Raw genomic sequence first — 18,517 nt, 5'->3', positions numbered from 1 at the left:
GAGTGTGTGTACACGGCATAAGTTTTAGCCAACTCATTTGACAATATTCACCGCCACTCTGGTTGCCCTCTCCCCCCCCCCCCCCAACCATGAGCCTACCTACTTTAGACAACAACTCCGACGTACTTATTGTGAGCTTGTAACATATACAAAATTTGCAAGCTACTCTTTTTGCCCAAGGGCATGCACTAAAAGGTACCTTTAACCACTTACGGACCGCCTCCTGTACATATACATCGGCACTTTGAAGAGGCATATCTCGGTAACGGCAGCAGCTGCTGCCACAACCGAGATATCCATCTTTATAGGAGGCGGCCGTGTTTACGATAATGGTGGTCTCCGCGGTGGGTTCACAGCAAGATCACCATTATCGGCAGCGGGAGAGGTGCCACCCCCCTCTCCCACGCCCTCCGCTGCTTACCGGAGCCGTCGGTAGCGGCGGAGGCGATTGGTCCTGCACACTGCTGGATATGGAGACGAGTGAGGCTAAGATGGCCCCCACTCGTCTCTATACCATAGGAGGGCGGAAGCGATGTCAAAACGTCACTTCTGCCCATACCTCTTAAAGGAACATTTTTTCATTGTCATTTTTTCAAATTACATTTTTATTTTTTTTATTGCATTTAAGTTCAAATATGAGATCTGAGGACTTTTTGACCCCAGATCTCATATTTAAGAGGACCTGTCATACTTTTTTCTATTACAAGGGATGTTTAATTTTTATTTATTTTTTCAAACGGTGTAAAAATAAAATCAAGTAAAATAAATAAGAATTTTTTTTTTTTTAAACACCCCGTTCCGACAAGCTCGCGCAAAGAAGCGAACGCATACGTGAGTAGCGCCTGCATATGAAAATGGTAGTCAAACCACACATGTAAGGTATCGCCACGATTTGTAGTGCGAGAACAATAATTCTAGCCCTAGACCTCCTCTGTAATGTAAAACATGCAGCCTGTAGAATTTTTTAAATGTCGCTTATGGAGATTTTTGAGGGTAAAAGTTTCACGCCATTCCACGAGCGGGCGCAATTTTGAAGCATGACATGTTGGGTATCAATTTACTTGCCGTAACATTATCTTTCACAATATTAAAAAAATGGGCTAATTTTACTGTTGTCTTATTTTTTTCTTAAAAAAAAGTAATTTTTTTCCAAAAAAGTGTGTGCTTGTAAGACCGCTGCGTAATTACGGTGTGAAAAAAAGTATTGCAATGACCACCATTTTATTCTCTAGGGTGTTAGAAAAAAAAACAATATATAATGTTTGGTGGTTCTAAATAATTTTCGAGCAAAAAAAAATTGTTTTAAACATGTAAACACCAAGTGTGAAAAAGAGGCCTGGTCCTTAAGTGGTTAAATAACACAGTAAATATTCTTTAGTGCAGCTGTATTTCCAAATGCGCAGATACCCCCCCCCCCCCCCCCCCCCAAGCCAATGCAGACAATATGGTTAGTTTACCTGACCAATTTACTTTAAAGCCCAATTGAACCTTTATATTTTAAGTCAGAGTTACTTAAAAGTAAAGAATATATCTGCTTTTTGGTGTTAGTACTTTAGTGCCATAGCACACTGCAGTGTGGGGTTTTAGACCACTGGTGACCCAGACCATGAAATCAGCAATATGGATCTCAGGCCGCGTACACACGCGGGGACTGTTCGCCCAACTTTGTCCGCTGAACAGTGTTTCGGCAAACAGTCCGCTCGTGTGTGGGCTTTCAGCGGACAGTTTCAGCGAACAGTCCGCTGAACAAGGTTTTTCGGAAATTCCGAAAAACTGTCCGCTGAAACTTTGTTTCAGCGAACAGTCCCCTCGTGTGTAGGCTTGTTCGTCAAACTAAGTTCCGCGCATGCTCAGAAAGGATTTACACGCCGAAAGTTATAATGCAGTGTATAGGACGTCGTATTTTTCGTCCCGTCGTACGTGCCGTTCACGTCATCGCGCACGGTTTCAGCAAACTGTTCGTTCGTCGTGTGTGGCCATGTCCGTCCATGCTAATTTTGAGCGGACTGTTTGCTGAAACTGTTTGACGGACAAAGTTGGGCGAACAGTCCCCGCGTGTGTACGCGGCCTCAGTGTGCTACTAACACAGAGCAGTTTGATATTGTGCTAAAACACTAACACATAAAAAATTATTTTAAAAAATTGAGCTTCTTTACTTTTTAGCTATTTTGACTGCATTCCTTAAAAACTAAGATAGGTCCATATGGACTTTAATCGTTTTTGAATTAATGCATAACTGGATTTTTTTTTATTTTTAAATCCTGGAGCTCTGCTTTAATCGCAGTAGTAGTAAGTAAAGATAGCTTGTATGTAGAGGACAGCAGCTGAGTAAGTACACGTGCAGATAGTTTACACTTTCCCTTCTTTCTGTGTCCCTACACCACTTACAACATTTGCTTTTAACTTACATCATATAACAATTAGGTCCCTAAACAAAGTCGTAGTATTTGCCAAAAAAATAAATAAATGTTCAGCGGAGTGTCTCATTTGACTAAGAATTACCAGATATTTGATAAGCTTGTTTAAAAATGGAAGTATCCAAATAAAACGGTAAACATCTTCTCTTCCACATCAACGGAGGGAGGATTTTCCTCTATGGCTTACACAGCGGGTGATAATATTTGTGAATGTAATGTAACTGCTCTGAACCTTCACTGTGCAAATATTGAAATCTACTGCAAGTCAAAGAAAGGAAAAGAAATCTCGGATGATGCACTTCTATTTGCATCATTCTAATTAGCTTGATTGTCTTGGCGTCATGTTAGTTTGTGTGCAGTGTGTTATTAAGGCACAACGCTAACCAAAATGTTTTCTAGTGGCGGTTTTACCAGCCCCCGGTAGGTTATCCATAGGAACATATGGAGAATGCACGCCAGAGAAAGGTCCAAGGAAGTTCAGCTCACAGCTGAGGACTGGCGGTCACAGCAGGCATGGGGTGAAGGGAAATTTCCCTTTCAGGGTCACAGACCAAAAAACAATAATGGAAGAGGAGATCTATCCATTCTAAACTCTATCCAAATAAAAAAAATCTATTTTTGAAAATATTTAGGGTTTAATGATCAAACTGTTTGTATTAGATGTAGTTGCAAACTGGTCTATTTGCCAAGGACTCTGCTGAGATGTCCTGTTCCCTAGATGACGGAATATAAGTCTAAGCAAAATATGAAGACACCTTAAAGTGACCTGTACTGAAAAAGTTAGGATTTGCTGTTTTTTTTTGGGCAACATGGAAATATTAACTTCTTGAGATCCGCGCTATAGCCGAATGACAGCTACAGCGCGGACCTGCTTTGCCGGGAAGACGTCTATTGATGGTGCGCTCTGGGATCGGCGAGTCTATGAGATAGCTGACAGCCAATGACAGCTGATCATGTGATCACAACAGAGCCGGTAATCGACTATTTTTCCTCCTCGCATTGGCAGCGCGAGGAGAAAAAAAAAGGGCGATCACCGGCGGCCGTGATCAGGACATCAGTCCCGATCACGGCGAGCTGGGGACAGCTCATCAGTGCCCACCTGCCCCCTGCCAGTGCCACCTAAAATATGGCAAAAAGTGACACCCATCAGTGCCCTCAGTGCCACCCATCAGTGCCCACAATATGCCTCGCACGCACAGTGCTGCACCTCAGTGCCACATATCCGTGCCCGTCAGTGTCATGTACCAGTTCCCATCCGTGCCATATTATCTGTGCCCATCTTTGCCCATCAGTGCCGCCTTATCTGTGCCCATCAGTACTGCCTTATTTGTGCCTATTGGTGCCACCTTATATGTGCCTATTAGTGCCCACCAGTGCCGCCTCATCAGCGCATTTCAATGAAGGAGAAAAATTACCTGTTTGCAAAATTTTATAACAAACTATTAAACATGATTTTTTATTTTTTTTTGCATCTTTTTTTGTTTGTTTAGCAAAAAATAAAACTCCCAGCTGTAATTAAATACTACCAAAAGAAAGCTCTATTTGTGGGGAAAAAATGATAAAAATTTCATTTGGATACTGTGTTGTATGACCGCGTAATTGTCATTCAAAGTGCATCAACGCTGAAAGCTGAAAATTGGTCTGGGCAGGAGGGGGGTTTAAGTGCCCAGTAAGCAAGTGGTTAATTGTGCCTTAGCAGTTCCCTGGAATACTTTCTTTATTCTTGAATTCACTCATGTCCCTACAGTCTGAAAGCTGTATATCTGCAGTGTTAATCAAAGCCATTGCTGCCTCTGAGTGTCAAGCTGGCCATAGACTGATCGAAACTTGGCAGGTTTAATGGGGACCAGCCAAATTTCAATCAGTGTGTGGCTGGCACTGAAAAACAGAAGATAATCGTTTGATCAACTTCTGATGAAGGAAAATGTCAGAAAACTTTTCCTGATCAGCAGCTGCAGCCACTGATCAGTTTATTCAGACAGTAGCGGGTGCAGCTGTCAGAATACAATGTCCTGGCAGGAGGAATTCCTCCATTTAAAGCGGATGTAAACCCATCCATAAAATGGTTTCATTTCTGGCATGTGCCGGAAATGTATCACTACCATTGGTTGTGCTCTCAACCAAACTGTTAAGCCATCCAATGACTGGTGTCTAAACTGATCACATGTGGAGCATCATGGCAGTTGTAGATTAAACAGAGGCAAAGATAGCAGCTTCCTTGGCTGAAAACGATAGGGGGTTTACTTACACTTTAACTTGCCTGGATGAAGGAATCTGTTTTTTTTTTTTCGGCCGGTGGCCATTATGGTCAGCTTTAGTCTCTTGAGATGTGGAGGGAGATTTGGCCATGTCGATCCTGTGCTTGCTTTCTGTTCTTATTAGAGAAAAAGCTGAAATACAGGGATCTCCCTGCTTCTGTGTTATCTGTTCTGTGGATCTGTGCTTCTTCCACCTCTCCTCCTGTTTCCTGATCATTACCCTTACTGGTCATCTTTATTGCTGGCTTTTGAAAAGAGGAAACAAAGCCTTATCTACCAAAATGGGCGCCTCCAGACAGAGACACAGTGCAGAACAAGCATGGTAAGGGCTCTTTTACACGGGCGGTCCGCCCGACAGACTCAGCTTTGCTCAGAGGGGGATCGCTCCGCTGATCCCTGCTGAGTAGATGGATGACAGGTCTGTCCCCGCTCACTGTGCTGAGACAAACCTGTCAGAGACCTGCTCTCCTCGGGAGATCAGATGAGAATGGACCGCCTGTCTGTTTTCATCCGATCCGCCAGATGGATGGAAAATAGGGTCACCATCCATCTGGATTTCACGGATAGGATCCAATCGGATAGCAGTGGGTGTCAGCGGACATGTCAAAGCTGATATCCACCGCTCCATAGAGGTGAAAGGAGTGTCCGATCAGGTCCGCCCCAAAAACTGTTTTTCAGGCGGACCTGATCAGAATGTGTGAAAGGGGCCTTAGTCAGTAATAAAGGGAAAGACCAGCTGCAGAGAGATCACAGATGCTACTGGTGACTTTGTCCTCTGCTTGTCATTTTTGGTACAATTCCCCCATTTTGAGTTCTCTTTAACAGGCAGCACTATTGGGTGAGCTGTGACACTTGCTTGAGACTGTCACCTTAGGGTGACCAACCAGTTGAATGTTGCAGCTGGAACGTCTGCATTTTGTTAGGCTTTAGCCTGGGTCCACACCAGTGCATGCGGAAGGAATTCCTGTGTACATCACATGCGATATCTGTGTGGTGTGCGATTTAAGCCATACATATTGTATTTCTCAAATCGCATTACATCTGCACCAAAATGGTGCAGGACTTTTTTTTTAGTTCAGATCCATGCGATTCTGGCAATCGCACTGCATTCTGTGACCTGTTCCACTGTGTTGTTTATCTAACATGGACACCCGCAGCAGATTGCATGGACATTGTGCGATTGCTATGCAGTGCAATGCGGGCAAACGCAGTGAATCTTGTGCGTTTCCCTCATCGCATCAGTGTGAACAAGGGCTCAGAGTTCTCTAATGTTATCTGGAGATACAGGCTGATTGGGATCTTCAACAATCAGACAACATCAGCAAGTAACCCTTTAATAAACCGGTTTATCAGTTCTCTACAACCAAGTTGAGGAGTACTGTCTTGGGACAAAACTTTATATTTATGTTTAAGCTCCCCTCGACTCATTTGGCTTGTATTTCTTAATAATAACAGAGTTTGCATCATTTAGTTCATGTATCCTATTGTACTTTTAGCTGTGCTTATGTCAGCTGCAGAAAATTTGTACAGTTCATTCTTTTCTGTTCCTTCCTAGCCCTTGTGGAAGAAGTATACCGAGCTCAGCGGGAGCGGGATGAAGCTATTATGGCTAGACTTAGACTGGCAAACGAAGAACGAGACGAGGCACTGCTCCGTGTGCAGCAACTCCAGTTGGTTCTCCAACAGTAAGTACCGTCTTCGTTTAATCTTGAGTTCACCCGTCATCTTACAACCCAAACATTGCCCAGTAAACAATCTATTCAGCACAAAAAAGGCCTCTCAATGTGTGACCCATAACTCTTTAGAAATAAGTTCCCAACATGGGACATGCATGTATAGCATGGGTGCCACATCCAAATATATATCTTAAAAATCTTCAAACATGAACATCAGATTTTACTGGCATGATATATAAAAACATACAATATTTTTATTACAAAGCTATAAAAGACATTCAAGACCCAAAAATGGTCATTAAAAAACAAAATGTATCAATGCACAGCTAAATGACCAACTGGAACATGTTTATCGCACTTTGTACTATATAATGTAGAGTCATACAGTGGCCAGCTGCCTAAATAAAGGCTATTATGTGGCAATAAGTCCTCATGAGTCAGCGTGTTTCTCGATTTCTGCTTCTTCAGGATGCATGAGAAAATAGCAGTGGTAACTAAGCAAGTAAAGAAGAAGAAAAACAAATGTAATGTACAGCATGAAATTTACCATGCACGCACATATATACTTAACACACACACGCATACTTACCATGCACAAGGTGGTAACTATATGAACTTGATCCAGCTGTAGAATGTTAATGAATTACTGCATTTTTTTTGGTGTATAACACACACTTTTTCACCCTGAAAATCGGCCAATACTTCAATTTTAGCTGCCTTGAAGGGGACAGGGAGGGGGCGGGGTGAGCGCCGTCAGATTACATACAGTGAGAATCTCCTGTTTACTTGGTGGCCTTTGTAATAGGAAGTCCCGTCTCCTGGGCCACCTTTGGACCACTGTTTTGTCTATCATAGGGGATTTTCACTGTAATCTGTTGGCGCTCGCCGCCCCCAACCCTCTAGGCTGCAGATGGGCATCAATTAGGCCGCACTGATGGCAATGGTGAGGCTGCTGCATTGATGGCAATGGTGAGGCTCCTGCATTGATGGCACTTGTGAGGCTGCAGATGGGCATTGATCAGGCTGCATTGATGGCAATGGTGAGGCTGCAGATGGGCACTGACCCTTATTTTGCTTCAAAGTTCCTTATTTAAAATTTAAGTTTTTCTCCTGAAACTTCCTTCTTAAAATGAATTTGCGTGTTATACGCCTGTGCGTGTTATAGACCGATAAATACAGTATATTTGTTTTTTTTCTTCTTTACATGTTCAGTTACCACTGCTATTTTCTCATGCTTCCTGAAGAAGCAGAAACGGGAAATGCGTAGACTCATGAGGACTTATTTCCACATATGAGCCTTTATTTAGACAGCTAGCCATTGTATAACTACATCATATAGTACAAAGTGTGGTAAATAAGCCGCAGTCGTTCATTTAGCTGTGCATTAGTAGGTTTTTGTTTTTTTAATGACCCTTTTTTCGGGTCTTGAATGTTGATTTATAGCTTTGTAATAAAATATTGTATATTTTTATATATTGTTGTGTGTGTTCCCTTTCATGCCAGTAAAGCATGTTCATGTTAGAACATTATAATAATTATATAATAATAAATTAAGAGTAGGTTTACCTGGAGGTTGCCCCATCTTCTTACATACAGCAACACATTAGAGGCCCAGGCAGCTGCAGACCCCACACATCAACTTATGACGCGTACACACGATTGGAAATTCGGCCAGCAAAAGTCTGACGAGAGCTTTTGGTCGGAAAATGTGATCATGTGTATGCTCAATCAGACTTTTGCTGGCCGAATTTCGGCCAACAAAAGATTAAGAGCGTGTTCTCAGTTTTTCGGTCGGAAAAAGTTCCTATCCGAAAATGCATTTGTGTGTATGCAGTTCTGACGTGCAAAAACATGCTCAGATTCAACTACGAGATGGAAGCTATTGGCTACTGGCTATTGAACTTCCTTTTTCTAGTCCCGTCATCACGTTATTGACGGTCGGAATTTGGTGTGACCGTGTCCCAAGACAGCTTGAGAGAAATCCCGTCGGAATTCCATCTAGAAAACTATCAGAGCTTTTTCTGACTAAAATTCCGATCATGTGTACGCAGCATTAGGCTCACATTGCATGGTCCAAACATTAAATAAATTACTACTTTGTGGAAAAGTTGTGGCTGGTGTATAGCTACAGCTGGACAGCAGGGGGTTGCACTGAAATATTTAGGTTCGTGATGTTTGCATCACACGTTTTCTGCTTTGTTACTTGAAAGAAATATAAAATTATTATTGAGTGGCTGAAATTAATTTGCCATTGTGCCAACATACACTCCTGCTTGTGTTCTTACTATAGCTTTAAAAAGTTTTAGCTTATCTTGTACAATGTTAAACCTTAACAACAAACTTCTTTTATTCTGTTTCCTTTTGGTCTGGTAAAGTAGTATTAAACCCTCAGCATTTATTAGTTTAACACACTGAGCCCAATAAAATAAACATTCACCAGTAAAAGGTAAAATTCCTACCTCATTCCTCGCAGTTTGAAACATTCACTGCTGCTGGTTCCTGCTTTCTCAGTGCTGCTTTGCTGAACGTCCTGTCCCCACAGGAAAGAGTTAACAGTGGACAGTCTAGTCTTCAATCAATCTGTTAGCTTACAGAAGTGAGGAGGATGAGAATGAAAGGAGCAAGTGATTGTCTTGCTGTCTTAGGCTACGGGGCTGTGTGTTTCTGTTGATACACGCAGTGTAGGGAGACACATTTCTAGTCATTGCATGCAAGAGTAGCTCTATAGGTTGCTGCAGGAGAAAGGAGCCACCATGAAAACGGAAACCCGGAGCAGCAGTCATGGAATTCTTATGCCCCGTACACACGATCGGACATGGACATTGGTCGTACATTCTGACAACAAAATCTATGGATTTTTTTTCCGACGGATGTTGGCTCAAACTTATCTTGCATACACACGGTCACACAAAGTTGGTCGGAAATTGCGAACGTCAAGAACGCAGTGATGTAAAACACGTACTATGAGCCGAGAAAAATAAAGTTCAATAGCCAGTGCGGCTCTTCTGCTTGATTCCGACAATGGATTTTGTTGTCGGAAAATTGGAGATTCAGATCTCAAATTTTGTGTGACGGAAATTCCGATGGAAAATGTCCGATGGAGCCTACACACGGTCGGAAATTTCCGACAAAAAGCTCCCATCGAACATTTTCCGTCGGAAAATCTGTCCTTGTGTACAAGGCATAAGTAATAAACAGACTACTACAAACATGACCATCCATGGAATCTAGTTGCAAAATGATCCAGCATACAGACCAGATGAATGTCTAGATTTGTATTCCCATCTTTTTTTCACTGGAATTGACAAATAACTGGAGATGGCCAGACCCTTGTACCTACATGTAGGTCTAAAAGCATGTGAAAACATTGGCAGCATGCAGACGCGTCCCAGACTGAATGAAAAATACACAAATGTACAAGTACTGACAATACTGGATAAACACATTAGATAGTGGCCTTGAAAGATTGACGTTCAGGAGACGAAGAGGCTCCTATACAAACAAATAGAATGATGGAGGGCACCAAGTCCTGATGTCTCACTACCATCAGCCATAATTGATCATTGTTAAGCATGTTCCTTAGGACATAGGGGCATCCTGGTCATAATGGCTAATCCAAATGCATAGCAATAACCAGAGTGTATACTTATATAGTAGTCTGCTTTATGGCTGGAGTTTTTTTTATAAATTAGACCTACCTATGGGTTTCCATGCCACAAATGGACAATTGGACACTTTTTTAGGGCCCATTCACACCTATGCTTGCTGCGGTGCACATGGTAGGTGTGAACAGGCCCTTTTAGTTTCCTTTTAATAACACGCTTAACTACAGTGCATATATGTGAACTAGCCACAAAGGAAAGTATGAGATTTTTTTTATTGGAATATCTTTTCTTGCAGTAAAAATCTTTTTTTTCAATTATTTTATGTAATCATAGGACACATTTGAGCACAAATAACTGGGTATTCCAAAAAAGGACAAAAGGAAGCATAATACAAAACATAACACACCATTGATTTTAAACATCCCAGATTTAGATCACAACATTATTTCAACTGGGCAGTATATTGGATCACCCTCTAAAGTAACTCTCCCATTTGGTGATAAAAAGCTACTGAAAATAATATGTTGACTCCTGCACCTTCACCATGTAGTCAACAATGAACCCGATGTACTGCCTCCTCTATAGTCCCGGACCCGTCTCAATCCATTTTACAACATTATATAAAAAGAAGATTTGGTCTCCAGGGACCCGGGTTCAAAAAAAGAAGGAAAACAGGGAAAGAAGGGGAAGGAAAGTGAAGCCAATGTATAGGGGTAAACCTCAAGTGTGTCTGCACATCGCAGCTAAAGTTGAGATGTAGACCTTAGATACCCCACCCTAGCTATTCAAGTTATTGAATCAAAAAGTATACCAAGACTCCATCACAGGATGGTACTGCGGGGGTCTTAAAGATAGAGCAGTGCCACGTCCTATAGAACAATTTTAGATCAAAAAGCACATAAGGAGAAAAAATGAACTTTATAGGCACCAATTATAAAAATAAGATAATCGTTTAATAAACACAAGATACAAAAGGGAATTTTCATTAAAATTTTATTTTGCAAAGTCAATACATGCAAAACTGCGTTGTTGCTTTTATTCTCTAAAACAGCAGAAAAAATGATACCAAACATCATATTAGTTCTGCAACAGTGTATGGTATGTAGTAACACGCTTGCTCTACATGTTTCGCATATGAATGCTTCATCAGGAGCTTAATAGCTGTTCTACAAAAGGGGAGTGGAGAGACATATAAGCACATACAAATACAAAAAACAATACATAATCTAACAAAGTACATTGGTAGAGTGTTCCACATTTTTTTTGCAGAATTCATCCAAAAGGTAAATATGTAGCAGATACCCATAAGTGACATGCAACCGGCGATTTGAGGTTGAACGTGGGGGTGTGCCGGTTAGAAATTTGAAAAAATAGGAAAAAGTAATAAATAGCAGATAGCAGATTTGAAAAAAATAAAAAAAAAAACACACAATTCCTGCACAAAAGCATAAAAGCAGATTTATTTATTTTTTTCAAATCTGCTATCTTTACTATCTTTTCTCAAATAATGGACGCTTTGATATGGGTATACATACCCTTGCTGATTTTTACTAATATTTATTACTTTTTCCTATTTTTTTCTGTTTTCTAACCGTCTCATCCCCATGTTCAACCTCAAATCGCCGGTTCCATGTCACTTATGAGTATCTGTTGCATATTTACCCTTTAGATGAATTCTGCTAAAAAATGTGGAACACTCTACCAATGTACTTTGTTAGATTATGTATTGTTTTTTTGTATTTGTATATACTTATATGTCTCTCCCCTCCTCTTTTGTAGAACAGCTATTAAGCTCCCGGTGAAGCATTCATATGCGAAACATGTAGAGCAAGCGTGTTACTACATACCATACACTGTTGCAGGACTAATATGATGTTTGGTATCATTTTTTTATGCTGTTTTAGAGAGTAAAAGCAACAACACAGTTTTGCATGTATTGACTTTGCAAAATAACGTTTTAATGAAAATTCCCTTTTGTATCTTGTGTTTAATAAACGATTATGTTATTTTTATAATTGGTGCTATCAGGGAATTATTAGACCAGACTGTGTGGACTGCACAGAGGAAACCCAAAATGCATGTAAGTGAAATAACAAAAGTGTTTATTATAAATGAAAAGAAAGTGAAAACAAACAACAAGTAATATATACAATAATGGGAAATACCAGAGTCATCAACAAAAGCCAGGCCGAGGTCATACACCGGGGAATCAGTAGATGGGTAAGGAAGGGGAACCAGCGGGAGAGGACAGATGGATGGGCTGCAGAGCAGGGATCTTAGGTAACAGGAGACAAGAGGGACAGGTCCAGGATGGGCTCAGGATCAGGAAGGAACAGGTCAGGTAGATACAGGCTCAAGGTCCAAGTTCTGGCAACAAGGTCAGGGCACATGGAGAGAGCGATACCAAGGCAAGCATGTGAGGGCTTGCCGGGTATTTATAAAACTACCAATGATTACCCTCACGTAACAGCTGAGCACAGAAGGTGCTGTCTGCTCCACACTGCCGGAGTACACCCGCTGGTGGGCACCGGTACTACAGCCCAAGGATCCAACAGTGCCACCAGGAGGTAGGTCCTCTTATTACAGGCTCTGGATGTTAGAAGACACCCGCTGGTGGACACTGGTACTGCAATCCAAGAGACCAACAGTGCCACCAACGGGTGGACCTTTTCATGACAGGTGCCTATAAAGTAAATTTTTTCTCCTTATGTGCTTAATTTTTACGGTCTGTAAAAATTTGAAGGATGCGTCTGACCTCTGTCCAGAAGTTCTTTAGTTTGGGACAGTTCCAACACAGATCAGCGGAATCAGGGAAGATTCTCTTCAGTCTCACTGGTGTTCTATACCACCGAGTAAAAATATTAAAGCTTGCATTTTCGTACAGATCGATGATTCATGCATAAACCTAAGAATATCTTGTCGCTGTATTGTACTAAAAGATTTACCCAACTCCTGTTCCCATTCACGAACACAGTTGAAGGAGTGGGTTTTTGCAGGTGTAATTAATAGTTCATAATTTGGCTAAAAAAGGGTATGAAACATTGCTTTCATCTCCGAGAAAAATTTCACAAAAGTATTGGGAGACCTGGTGAACTGTCCAGGGGCTGGAAGAGTGCTGAAGAAGTAGGTGATCTGAAGAGCACTCCAAGATCTAAACGTACCCACCTGTTCTGTCAGCTCCGGGATTGTCAACCATGTCCCCGCCTATATGAAGCGGGACGCTTGTATACATCTCACACAATAGATGCCAAAAAGCAATGTCACCAATCCCCGGTGGAAAAAGGGGATTCCCCAATATCGAGTACAGGGGGGAGGTCTCAGGTAATACACCAATATTAGGGAATAGGGCCGAACAAAGTTTGACAGTATTGCCTATTAAAGGGTGTTTGATAACCTCTCTAGGAAGGGCGGCCAAGCACCAAGAGGCCCTGCCCAGGGGGAACAGGTGACTGGGCATATTCAATCTGCACCCATAGTTTAAGGTCCATATGTCTATTTCAATCTATTACTCTACTCAGATGTATAGCTTGATAATATTTACGTATATCCTTCACTGCTAATCCTCCATATATCTTGGGGAGTATTAGTTGGTTACATTGCAACCGAGGATGTTTATACGCCCAAATAAAATAAAAAATTAACTTCTGTCTCTGTTTAAAATAGGTAGACAGAATGCATAACAGTAATGCCTGTAAAAGATAAAGATATTTGGGGAGAATGCTCATCTTAATATTGCAGCTCCCAAGCCAGGAGTAAGGCCAGTATTCCTCTTATGCAGTAATGTCTTAACTTGTTGAAATAATGGGGGAAAATTAAACTCAATGGTCTTAGCTATGTTAGATGAGAGCAACGTACCCAGATATGTTTGTCCGTCCATTTAAACTTAAAGTTTTGCTTAAGTTGCGCAATTGATGTTTTAGGGAAATTGACCAGCACTGCCTACGACTTGGTAAAGTTGATGTGAAGATTAGAGAGTGAGCTATACCTCTCAAACTCCCTCATCAAATTGGGGATTGTAATCAAGGGGTTCCTACGAGAAAACAGCATCAGAAAATATGAACACAACCCCTTATTGTAGTATAACCAATTAAACTTCGGAAGGTTTTACCCCCTTCATGACCAAGGCATATTTTGCTACTGCGTTATTTTAGCTGACAATTGCGTGGTCATGCAACACTGTAGCCAAATTAAATATATATAATTTTTTTCCACACAATAGATCTTTCCTTTGATGGTATTCAATCACCACTATTTTTTTTTTTTATTATTATATAAACAAAAATATGAAAGCAAAATGAAAAAATAAACAATCATTTTTACTTTATAGCCATTAAAATAAAAAAAAATTTGATTTTTTTTTCATAAATTTAGGCCAAACTTTATTTTGCTACATGTCTTTGGTAAAAAAAAAAAGAATCCTGATAGTGTATATTGATTGGTTTGTGTGAAAGTTATAACGTCTAGAAACTATGGTTTATATACTAGATTTATTTTTTTATACTACTAATGGCAGGGGCCACACATTGAGATTGGAGGAGTAGCGGTTTAACCTTCAGTTGAGTAGAGGGTTTTTCATTGTCAGGGCGATACGGATGTGGAGCTCTCTTCCACACTTGGTGGTGTCAGCAGGAAATATGTATAGTTTTAACCACTTGCTTACTGGGCACTTAAACCCCCCTCAGTCCCAGACCAATTTTCAGCTTTCAGCGCTGATGCACTTTGAATGACAATTGCGCGGGCATACAACACTGTACCCAAATTAAATTTTTATCATTTTTTTCCCACAAATAGAGCTTTCTTTTGGTGGTATTTAATTACAGCTCAGAGTTTTATTTTTTGCTAAACAAACAAAAAAAGATGCAAAAAAAAAAAAAAAAAATCATGTTTAATAGTTTGTTATAAAATTTTGCAAACAGGTAATTTTTCTCCTTCATTGAAGTGCGCTGATGAGGCGGCACTGATAGGCTGCACTGGTGGGCACTGATGGGCTGCATTGGTGGGCACTGATAGGCTGCATTGGTGGGCACTGATAGGCTGCACTGGTGGGCACTGATAGGCATAGTTAAGGCGGCACTAATAGGCACAGATAAGGCGGCACCGATGGGCACAGATAAGGCGGCACTGATGGGCAAAGATGGGCACAGATAAGATGGCACGGATGGGTGGCACAGATGGGTGGCACGGATGGGTGGCACGGATGGGCACTGATAGGTACCACTGATAGATGGGACTGATGGGCACTGATAGGTGGCACTGATAGGTGGCTCTGATAGGTGGCACTGCTGGGCACTGATGGGCGGCACTGCTGGGCACTGGTAGATGACACTGATGGGCATGGATATGTGGCACTGGGGTGCAGCACATTTGTTAAGGCAGATTGTGGGCACTGCTGGGTGGCACTGTGGGCACTGCTGGGTGGCACTGTGGGCACTGCTGGGTGGCACTGTGGGCACTGCTGTGTGGCACTATGGGCACTGCTGGGTGGCAATGACGGGGGGCACTTACTTTGTATTAATGTGGCACTGGCAGGGGGCAGGTGGGCACTGGCAGGGGGCAGGTGGGCACTAGCAGGGCTGGCCGCGGTCGGGACTGATGTCCCGATCACGGCCGCCGGTGATCGGCTTTTTTTTTTTCTCCTCGCGCTGACAGCGCGAGGAGGAATAATAGCCGATTACCGGCTCCGTTATATCACATGATCAGCTGTCATTGGCTGACAGCTGATCACGTGATAAGGGGTCGGGATCGACCCCTTGCACGGATCGGTGATCAGGCGAGTCTCGTAGACTCGGCGATCACAGAGCGTGCTCCTCAGGGGGCGCGCAGGCCGCTCATGCACGGGACTACGTCAATAGACGTAGTACCGGAAAAGGAGATCCGCGCTGTAGCCGTCATTCGGCTATAGCGCGGGTCTCAAGTGGTTAAAAGACTCTTGGATCCTAGTGAACACAATATACAGGGATATGGTTATCGACACTGACACAGGTACACCTACACAGGTTGAACTGGATGGACTATTGTCTTTATTCAACCTTACGTACTATGAAACTATAAGGAGAAAAAGAGAGAAAAAAAATAAAGAGGGATATAGGCCTGGACAGTTTTACTTAACTCGGTTGGCGCCTAGTATTTGAAGTATATGTAAAGCCAATTTGTTTTGGCATTTTTATTTTGAATAGAGCAGAGAATGGTTAAAACCCCTGGCAGGTTTATTTTTTTGCTGCCGATGTCCCATTTATAAGATTTTTCTTCATCTTTACTTCCTGCCCAGAAGGCACAGCCAAATACTGAAAGAAATTTCTTGACTGGTGTTCTAACTCTTCCATATTACATTGAAAACGAAATAAAAAAGTTTTGGTTTTAAATATACTTTTATAGAGGATCTGAACTCTGGAAGCTGTGAAAAAAAAGGCAAGCAAAGTGTGAAGGACTAGTGTAGCCTGTAGGCTCCTTACAGCTGATCTTTACCCCATTATTGACCCACCATGCTAGTTCTAATCAGTGTCTCTGCGTGGAGGTGACCATGTTGGAAGAGACAGGGCTTTACTTTCTGGTGTTAGAGACCTGAAGAGATCTGTGAGCAGCACAGCAATGAATACACCTCATCTGGCTCCAGATCTGACCAGAGTAGTAGTCAGAGTCAGCAATGCCTTAGATGGCACACAGCAAATGTACAGCTATGAGGCTGTAGACATAGTGCCTAGGCACACTCTCATACCAGAGCTGCATCGCTATTTTTCATGATACGGCAAAGTGGAGAATGGCGGGGAAAGAAAGGTAACTGAATTTCCCAGAGAGAATGAAAAGCTCACAGCAGATGTGTTTCAATATATGTCAGAAACTTATGCTTTACAATTTGCAGAGCATTTGATCAAGCATGTGATTGCACATGGAACTGAGCACTGTAATATGCCCTGGGATCAGCATCACGCTTTATATATATATCATTTACTCACATTTCTTCATCGCAGGAATAAAAAGTAAGGAAGCAAAACCCCTAATTAAAAAGGAAACGATCAATAAAAACATGTGAAGAGCCTGATTTCCTAAACCATCTCAGCACATATGAAGAACTGATCCCTGTAGCCATATATTGCGGTAAACATTAATAAGTTAACAGGCTGCAGCCGAGAAGAGATGAGCTCGGCATTATTGAAAGATACAGCAGAACAGCTGGCGCCATAATGCGCTGGGTGTGCAGGGCGTCCCCTGAAGACACGCGCAGCAAAATTACTTCAACTCCCAAAGATTTGGGAAGAGAATTCTTTTTGCTTCTGAATTGAGGAGTAAGTCGCTGACCACTTAGTACTTCACATTTCTTGTCCTCTTGTGGCTTTGTCTTTTCATATTCTCATGCTCTTTTCTCTTTTGTCTAGGGTGGAAGATGTTAACCCTGAAGAAGGTGATATGGTAAGAATCCTCTTCTGCATCATATGTAGATTAGGCCTGGCTTGTCAGTTGTGATAGGGACTCCTCTTGTTCTGGTCTACCATTGACAAAAGCCTTCCATCAGATCTGCCAATAGTAAAATGCTGATTTTGATGCTAATCATTTTTTTTTTTGAAGGGGCGAGCCTAGTAAAATGAATGTAGTTTGGCACATATGGATATGGTTATGTGCTTGAGGCAAAAAACAGTTCATATTCCAGGGGGTGAGAGACCATATGACCGCATTGATGCTCAACAAACAGATGCCCAGAATCCTCAGCGAATCCCATGCTATATTCCTTGAGATCTGGGAACCGTTAGCTGATGTATTCCTCCTCTGCCCTCCCTCAAGCCAGCTTGGGTATACTCTGATGGGCAGCCTCAATGTCCCCAGACCCGTGTTTTCCCTTCCCTCTTGGCCTCTGGCCTCCTGGTCTTATCCCCCTTCCTTTTGTCTCTTCTTCCCCCCCTTGCATTACAGGTGTGTGTTTCTTTTTCCCACAGTGCCACCCTCTTGTCTATTGCCTCTCATGTTCCCTTTTATTCCCTTATTGTCTTGTATTTACATACGGCTGCATATTGCAGCACCGCATAAGTATTAGCAGCCCCCAAGGGCAAAGGAAGGCAAAAATGAGACAGTGGAAGAGTACAGAGAGTTAACATAGCAGCGGTAATTGGTCATAACTAAGGATGATCTCCAGCATGTTCGCACAGCCCACGTGCAGAGCCTGCCAGGAAGTCGGCGCTGCGCTAATCACAGGCAGAGAGACATTGTCCCGATGCGTGGCTGCAGAGATCAGGAAATGCCTCACTGCCTGTGATTGGCGCAGCGCAGTGCTGACTTCCTGGCAGGCTCTGCACGTGGGCTGTGCGAACACGCTGGAGCCCATCCTTAGTTATGACCAATTACCGCTGCTATGTCAACTCTCTGTACTCTTCCACTGTCTCATTTTTGCCTTCCTTTGGCACTGTATAAGACAAACTTTGTTACAATTGTCAAAGCTAGCCTCTGTGTGGTTGGAACTGACCACGCAGTCAGTGTGTATATGGGTATATCTGGGCTGCTTTCAAACTGATCCGCAGGTGCAGCGCAGAACACCTGCAGGTTACCTGCACTGATCCATAGACTTCTGCTAT

General features: G+C 42.2%; 1 protein-coding gene across 5 annotated transcripts in view; it reads left to right on the top strand.

Moving 5' to 3' along the window:
* The window catches only part of MIPOL1 (mirror-image polydactyly 1), a 693,631-nt gene that overhangs the window by 308,686 nt on the left and 366,428 nt on the right, over nt 1-18,517 (top strand). For all 5 annotated transcript variants that reach the window (XM_077464676.1, XM_077464680.1, XM_077464677.1 and 2 more), the window contains 2 exons: nt 6,231-6,360; nt 17,330-17,363. In XM_077464676.1, coding sequence (XP_077320802.1) covers nt 6,231-6,360; nt 17,330-17,363 — 164 coding nt within the window. The remainder of the gene's footprint in view (nt 1-6,230; nt 6,361-17,329; nt 17,364-18,517) is intronic.

The sequence above is a fragment of the Lithobates pipiens genome, unplaced genomic scaffold (assembly GCF_037356315.1).
Source record: "Lithobates pipiens isolate NorthernLeopardFrog02 unplaced genomic scaffold, aLitPip1_a1.2 Scaffold_30, whole genome shotgun sequence".
NCBI lineage: Eukaryota > Metazoa > Chordata > Amphibia > Anura > Ranidae > Lithobates > Lithobates pipiens.
This window is presented reverse-complemented; position numbering and strand designations above follow the sequence as displayed.